Source organism: Anas platyrhynchos, chromosome 2 (assembly GCF_047663525.1).
Source record: "Anas platyrhynchos isolate ZD024472 breed Pekin duck chromosome 2, IASCAAS_PekinDuck_T2T, whole genome shotgun sequence".
NCBI lineage: Eukaryota > Metazoa > Chordata > Aves > Anseriformes > Anatidae > Anas > Anas platyrhynchos.
The window spans coordinates 18,317,836-18,326,489 of NC_092588.1; the positions used below are offsets into that span (position 1 = coordinate 18,317,836).

At 34.6% G+C, this 8,654-nt stretch overlaps 1 protein-coding gene across 3 annotated transcripts in view; it reads left to right on the forward strand.

Moving 5' to 3' along the window:
• Nucleotides 1-8,405, forward strand: part of NUDCD1 (NudC domain containing 1) — a 37,113-nt gene extending 28,708 nt beyond the window's left edge. For all 3 annotated transcript variants that reach the window (XM_038174574.2, XM_038174575.2, XM_038174577.2), the window contains 3 exons: nt 905-1,030; nt 3,014-3,173; nt 5,558-8,405. In XM_038174574.2, the coding sequence (XP_038030502.1) occupies nt 905-1,030; nt 3,014-3,173; nt 5,558-5,850 (579 nt within the window). In that variant the 3' untranslated portion in view covers nt 5,851-8,405. The remainder of the gene's footprint in view (nt 1-904; nt 1,031-3,013; nt 3,174-5,557) is intronic.
• Nucleotides 8,406-8,654: the final 249 nt, after the last annotated feature.

An 8,654-nucleotide genomic window follows, 5' to 3' on the forward strand; every position in this document is an offset into this window, starting at 1 on the left:
GCTGTCTTTTTAGGGTTGCTGTACTTGGCTTATATTGACTGTGAGTGTTAATGAAATGGTTTCCTAGGCTTGCCTTTTAAAATAATCATGACTCACAAACTTTCTGGCATTGTTATACAGGGAGTTTTTACTTGAAATGTAATTTTAAAGTACTGTTTGCTTGCTACTTCACCTTTTGGTTTGATTAGAAAGTGGTATCATCTAAAACTTGTGAAATATGACTCCCTGTGGATCTTAATATATTAGTTGTGGGTTACTGCTTTTTTGAAGAGGGCTGAAAAAAGTTATACTACAATAAATTGTGGTTAGTGCTTAAAATTGATTTCACTCCTCTCTCCCCCGCTGTTCATGGGCAAGATACTGTAGCACATGTAAACATATTTTCATTGGGAACTTCAAATGTCTTTGCTTTTGCAACTCATACTGAGGATAAGGGGATTTTTTTGTCACAAGTTTTCAGTTCTTGTGCAATACTTATCATGATGAGGGTAATTAGGGCTACTTAGACAATAAATCAATCCAATTTTTTTTACAGCATTTTCAGTAGCAATCTGAAAGAATTTTACAGTGATGTAAATTTACCTACTTAGGTTGTTTTCAGGATCATATACTCTTGCTACTTACGGGGGAGAAATATTGTCCATATTTTACTGGTGTATGTTCCTTTCCTTAAACTGAAATACGTTTTGTTGTACCTGCCACCCATGCTATCTTCCACAACAGAAATGGTGGCTTTCATTTTGGTTAAGTACATAATAATTTGATCTTTAAGTATAAAGGGATATGCAAATGATTCTCATGGAAATAATTCCATGGATTGTTTTTGTTTTAGAAAGGGATTGATACATATACAGCTGTATATAAAGCTCAGTTTTTCAGAGTTTTCATCGTCTTTCTGTTTCAGAATCCAAACCCCGAAAAGGAAAACCCACCTTGTAATGCACAAGAATTAGAAGAATGTGATGCTTTTCTTGAAGACAGTGCAACTTTATGTAGATTTGATGGTGATACCCTACAGGTCACTCATGTAGTAAGTACTGTAGATTATTACAGAAATATTTTTAAATATTCTTTTTCTGATATGAACATTAAATTCTGTTATCAGAACAAAAATCTGTGCAAGTCCTTGAAACCACATACATTTCTTCCATAACATAAAATCACAGTAACAATAAAAAATTATCTACCCATGTGTCCTTCAGTAGCACTTTGATGTAAAAGTAAGGCTGCTCTTACCTCGTTTTTACATATGTATGTGTATGTGTGTGTATATATGCATTTAAATCTGTGTATATCTCTATAGATATATCTACATAGGCACACTTTCACTCAAAGTGTCAATTGACAAAGCAAAAGTATGTCAGAATAATGACATGAATGGAGTCTTCTTCAGGGACATAAATTTTTTGTAGGTTCCATAGCTTTTATTTTTTTCACTAACTTTTCAGATAGCCTGGTAGGAAGCTGCACCTTTTTTACTACAAAAAGAAAGCATAGATCCATTTTTTGTGTGATCACTGTTCGTCAGTCACATTGGAAATAGCAGTGAGCAAAATGCTTAATCTAGATTTTGAGCAATGTCCCCCACTATCAGTAAGTTAGAACTTAATCTGGTTTATTCCCTAAAGGAACAAACAAAATAAGCATCTGAGAGCATCACAGATTGTGGTTGTCTTTATTATTATTATTATTATTATTATACTTTTTTTTTTCAAGATACCTCTACTAGGCATGTAATAAATGTTGGTGTTCTACCTCATCACTACTTTGTGTCATTCAAAGCACATTTAGAACAACCTTTGTTCTGCAGAACACATCATGTTTACAGAGTAAGATCCTGAATCCTAATTTCCCATTTCCTTAGTAAAGCTCTAGAAAAAGTCTTGAGGATATATTTTTCAGATTGTGGTTTACTGTCTGTTTAGGTAGTGTTCATCCATTTCTAGATCTCAAAAAGATATGTGCTTGCTATTTTATTATGTATGAGAATATATAAAGTTCAACACTAGCACATTGTAGTAGACCTTTTATTTTCACTTACAAAACCAGTTATTGCAGCAAGCTCAGTATCTTTCAAAACTAGTTTTACTCTTTTATGATAGCAAATTCCAAAATTTCTACATGCTTGGAAGGAAAATTATTTTTATTAATTAATAACATTAATAATAAATACAAGAGGTTTTTTTTTGTTGTTGTTTTTTAATAATTTGCATCTGTACATGTAAGAGGTTTTGAATTGTAGGCTGGGAAGGCAGAATATCATGGTATTCAGGCTGAACATGGGGTCTCCCAAACCTGCTTTTTGGAAAGCAGTTGACTATAAAGGTCATCAGTGTCACAGAGAAGGAACTTTTGTTTCCTTGATCGTTCACTGATAGAAGTTTTTATTTATTTTGAAGGTATTTGGGATTGGCAGGATATGCCTGTCTCACTTTTATTATGATCATTCCTGGTGTATAGAAGTGGTTGTTGAATGGTTTTGGTCATCTAGACACTTGATGAAGAGAGTGCTAGTCTGGAACTTAGTAATTACTTCATTGTGAGAAAATACAAAACTGTTGACGTTTCATCATTTTAGTATTCTAACTAATCCTTACTCCAGTGCTCACCAACTTTTATTTTTGCATAAGGACAGTATTTCCTTCCCTATTGGCATGGCAGAAAAGCATCTGTAATTTTTTAAGTAGAGAGAATCTTTTCCTAACATCAGGCGTTGTAGATTAGGATCCTCCATCCTAGAAAATCATTTCTATACAAAAGCATTTATTCCTCTGCTCGTGTAATGGGCATAATCCTTCCCTAAATATTATCCCAAGAAACTACATTGCACGTGTTTGAAATGTGTTAGCCACCTGTTGTGTACTGAGATCAGTTTGAACACATCATCATAATGTATTCAAACATTTTATCAACTAACAAACATTAATCTGTTAAACATCCAACTGTGGCAGCACGTGACAGAATCCGCTATTCGTGCTTCGTATCAGTATTTTGTATTTCTTTCTGTTTTCAGATTAATCTTGGAAGCAACCAGTATCTTTTCTCAGCTGTTGTGGATCCCAGAGAAATGCCTTGCTTCTGCCTGAGGCACGATGTTGATGCTCTTCTTTGGCAGCCCCACCCTGACCAGCCAGAAAACATGTGGGAACACATTGCAACTTTTAATGCTTTAGGTAGGAAATTGACTCTGTGTCACATTTCTGAGACATTCCTGCCTGAATTCTCTCAGTATGGCTTCTGTTGATATTTCACTTAATTAAATTTGAATTGAAAGGCACTGTAATTCTGTTGGTAACAGAATGCTAGCTTAATTCTGGAAATACTAGAATGTGAGAGATAAGATGTTTATGCCTTGAGAAAAATGAACCTATTCAGACTATATACATGATGCAAGCACAGTACTGCACAGCAAAAAGGAGAGTTCATTGGATAAGTGAACTTGATTTAAAGACTTCTAAAAGCACAGTAAGCACCTGAAAAGACAGAAAAAAAAAAGACAGAAAAAAAACAGGGCAACAGTTGAGGTTCACTGATGATGTTTATGTCTAATTTTGTATGTGCTTATGGTAAGATATTTTAGTAAGTGACCATTTTCCTATCTCATTGTCCCAGGTGGCAGGTCTGAGGAACTGGAAATGATTGTTCAATGTTTATTCTGTTACAAGAGCTAGCAACATCAAATTATGTTGGTACATAGTAGGTTCAAAAGAAACTAAAATAAATACTTAGCAAAGGCATATTTATGCTGTGGAACTTTCTTCCATAAAACCTTGTGGATGAGAAAAGTTTTAATGAATTTAAAATAAACAAACATGACAGGAAAAATAAAGAGCATAACTGTGCCAGCTATGGCTACAGAAACCACTTTACCTCTGAGATTAGACTGCGAGAAATGTAAGAAAATGTGACTGTGAAAACCCTTAGTTATTGCTGTATTCTTGCACTCAAGTGTAGGATTTTTTTTTAGTGAAAGTTGGAAGCAGAGTTCATAAGCTAAGAAGCAGAAAATACTTAAAATAAATAGATAAAAGAGTAAGTAAGAATCGCTGTATCAGATAAAGCAGAATGGTCTGCATAGCACACTGTTGTACCTGTAACTTAATAAAGATAAATCAGGTTTCGTTTAATCTAGTGCACCATTTACTATTTATTTATTATAGTGTTCATGTTCTCTAAGTGTGGTCTGGACCTACTGCTTTAACAGTGCCGTGTGACAATTTATTCCCTCTGTTCCCTAAACACATTTGTTTGACCACACCACTCTGTCTGCATACAAAATGAAATGGAAGGCACGAGCTGTTTTATAGAGCTCACATAGGTTTCCATAATGCATAATTGATTTTGGTCTGGATTTTTGCAGTTTATTTGGTTTTGTATATGAATGCTCTTTTTTAATAGCCTGTTATTTTCACTTATGGTCATATTAAGCGGTAAGTATCCTAAAAGTTCTCTAACAAAAGAGATTAATTCCACAATTTGTTCTTTGCTCGTTTCAAATTTCATTATACTAGGAAAAAAATGGATGATAAGGATTAAGGTGATTTTTTTTTTCAAATTATTGCTTGTTTCAATTTCTATGCTGACTTTGTATTACTGTTTTTATAATGTGTTTCAGTTGTTTTGAAAATAACAGGAAGGAAATCAGGATATCTTTGATGTTTTTATACCTATGGTGATAAAACAAAATGTTTCTCCAATTCTTTCTCCCTATAGTCCTATCATTTTACAATACTATATTGAAGTTTGTACATCTGTACTAACCTAGTACACCTTTTTTGTGCCATGTATGATATAAGACCTCAATTTGTTCATCTGTAGCCAAATCTTGAAGTACTGTAGAAGAGCTAGAACTAAAAATGAGTATTTTATTGGTTAACAAACTAAATTTCTAAAACTTGTTATATTGGACAAAACTGTACTATTAGTGCTAATTCCGTCTTTATTTGCTTGAACTTTTGGGATTACTTTTTAACAAGCAATACAATGATGAAGATTGCAAAATTGTTACTTTTCAGTCCAAGTTTTAGACTGAAACCTAAGGAAGGAATCGAAGGGCAACTGAAGTGACCAAGAATTTTCTTGCTCTGTGTATCTCTCCTAACAGCTTTCTCTTGAAAAGGGGGATAATTTTGAATAAACACTGGTCAGATTACAAGTAAATTCTAATGTTTTGCTGCTGGTTAAAGGAGCAGTACTTGATCTTGACCCTTCTTACTGCAGTTTTCTGAAGGAGCCTCTCCATCCATCTGATGAGTTTGGTCAGCTGTCTCCTCCCAAGTTCTTGAGCACTCTAAACCTATTGGCTGTGTGGGGCAAAGAGTTGGAAAAAGAGGAAGCCTTAACACTGTGCAAGTCTGGCCATAGACAAACCATTCTGTGTCTGGCCATAGACAAACCATCTGTGTCTTATCAACCCTGTTTTAGTCACAGATTCAAAATTTTGTTAGTAATTGCTTATTATCTTTGAAGCTAAGCTTGATTTTGACTTAGCCATTTAAAGTGCTCTTGAAGCTAATATATTGCATCTTCTTCCTATGTATCTTTTTGGGCTGTGCAGGTTACGTACAAGCATCAAAACAAGACAAGAAGTTCATGGCTTGCGCCCCAGACTACTCCTATTCTGCTCTTTGTGAGTGCTTGCGGCGAGTTTTCATCTACCGCCAGCCAGCTCCTCTGTCCACAGTTCTCTACAACAGGAAGGAAGGAAGACAAGTAGGACAGGTTGCCAAGCAGCTGGTAGCAACCCTGGAAGCCAATGATCCCATTCTAGGCTTTCAAGCTACAAATGAGAGATTATTTGTTCTCACAGCAAAGACCTTGTTTTTAATAAAGGTGAACACTGGAAATTAATTACTGAGTATATTCTGCTGCAGTTATGTTTATGTTTAAGGAATTGGTAGGTAAAGGATCTGAAGAGTTCAGTATGTTTTGCTGAAACTTAAAGGGATTTTACAGGGGAATCATTATTTTTGTTAGAACTTGTCTGTAAGTCAGTGGGAAAGTTTTTCAACTTTGCTGTCACTGAACAAAGCTTTTTTAGAGACACACAAAAATACCTTTTGTGCTAGCAGCTTACTCAAAGCAATTTTCAGAGGCTGCTGTTTACATAGGTGAAACAGATTTATGCATTGGTTTTTCCAAATGACTCTTTGCCGCACTTCGAAAATTTGAGAATTCACTTCTGTTTTTAATTGACACTGTTTACCTCTGAAAGAAGTAATCAGGTATAGAAAATAAAGCCTTGAGTTACAAATGTATGGTGTGCAAAATAAAGAAGTGTGTATCATAAAAAACTAGAAATTCAAATAGTATTGGCCAAAAAATGATTGAATATTATGATATTCAATAACATTGAATGGAATGTGAGTGGAATGAATGGAGTATTGTTTCTTATACAGTTATTTAATCCAAGTGGAATGATTTCATTGTATATCCAATATGTAAAGTCTGTGACTTACTCATGCTTGCAGTGGAATCTAGTCACATTTTAAGAGATGTTGGATAGCTTCTGGTAGATTTTTCTTGAAAGAGAATCAGGATGACTGCATAGCTGGTGACAACGTAGTGAAAGGTACAAGGCAAACTCTCATACTGTCAATTGTTATTTTCATTTGAAGAACTTAAGTGACTAATTTGCAATTAGAAAACTGCTAACAGGAAATGTACCTGTATTGTAAAATGAGATGGGAAACTCAAAGGTTCTGCTTCTGCCTTAAATAATGTCATACCACCCTAAATAATGTTACTTGATAACTATTTTGTCCCTGATGTACAAGTCCAAAAGTGGTGTGTTTCCAATGTGAGAATATGAATATGGATGCTTTAAAGATGCTGTTTACCAAACAGGCATGGTTAATTTTGTTGAAAAGCTGTATTTCAAGATATATTTTTTTTTTGTTAATTTAAAGTGACCATGTCAATACAGTTAAACCAAAAAGGGTCAGTTGTGTAAGTTCTACTCCCCACCTTTTTTTTTTTTCCTCCATAATTTGATTATAACTCCATAGGAATGAATGCCTAATGAATACATTGTGTACTAAAGCTGCCATGACCTGTGCTACCGGAGTACTGAGACAAACAGTGTGTGTCCCCTGGTAGTCTGCATCTCTGTCAATATTATTTTGGACCTCTGTAATATTATTTCAGACCTCTGTAAGAATCTATTGAGAAGAAAATGTGTTCCTTTTCTATGGACTATCAAGTTTTTAGCTGTGGTTCTTTTGACTGTTCCATAAATTCTGCAGACTTGTATCAGTGAAATGATTAAATGATATGGTGGCAATTTAAGAGGAAGACAAGCAGTTGTCTTGGGAAAAAAAATCCAAATTTAGCAGCTTTTCCTCAAAAGCAAATTCAGCCTGATTTTCCTCCTCTTTACTGCAAACCTTCACATCTTTTATTTTTTTTAACTGTTTTGAAAATACTTTTTAAAAAGTCTCAGTGAATGTATTACTGTTTCATGACTTTGCTTCTAAATTTCCGTATTGGGCAATAATGCCAAACAGCATGGTGGAAATCATGTAGTGGACCATGCAGTCAATTACTTTGCAGCATAAAGTAAGTGCATTGAGATTTATTTGAATATTACTTAGTAACCTGAATATAGATGAGACTTTCAGCTCTTTTTCTAATTCCCCCTTGCTGTGGCGTGCACATCTGGGAACATATTTCTGTTGTTTTCTGGAACAGATAAAAAACAAAGTCAAGTAAAATGGTCCCCTTTTCAGAGACTGTATTATCATATGTAGTGACTTAAAATATTCTTCTCCAATGTGTGTCTGTTTCAAGGGAGTCATTGTTTTCTCATGGGAACAACTGAACATGGTGAAGAGGTTCGTTCATGTTCTCTGTTACTTGTCTATCTGCAATCATGGGGTTCTCAGAAGGGATGTCAGTCTCTTTTATTTTGCTTTCCCTGTGAATTAAGGACACTATTATTTAAAATATTTGCTGCCTTCAGGAACCTTGCATGCTGTCGCACAGCAAGCTACTATAATTAAATGGCTGCAAGCCGCAGGGAGGCACTTACTAGCAGCATTTCCAATTCTGTGTTCAGTTAATTGTAAGGCTTATTTGTTTAGTGTATTATTGCGGGCTTATACAAAGTATTGAATGGGTGTATTTAAGAGGTGGTTTTCCAAGAACCACACTTCAATTTTTCTAGAATTTTACTTCTTGAAATCTAACATTTTAAGACAGTACTTCCTGAAAAGTCCCAATCACAGTCTGTTTACAGAATTTCTGAGAAACTACTTGGCTATTACAGACTTGCATTATTTATTTCAAATATTCTCGTTAGTGTTTCCCTTGGTTGGCTGCACATTTGGAATGTATCATGTATTCTTCTACAAGTTTAAATAAATGGAAACAAAATGTTACATTTATTAATAAAGTTTTTTAAATTATTTTAACGGATTTTTATTCCTTTCAAATGTACATCCGTCCTACGTTACTGAAGCAAAATAAAGAAATAGAAACAAGCAGTTTCTTAAAATAAGAGTGGTCATGTTAAGGACTGTTCTGTTGGGGAAAAGTTCTGATGGTTGTCAGCACAGCAAGGTCATGTCTTGGTCAAGGACATACGCCGTATGTCAAAGACTGGCTCTTCATTAATGAAACAGCAGATGCTGAAAGGGTAACAGATAATATTGAAG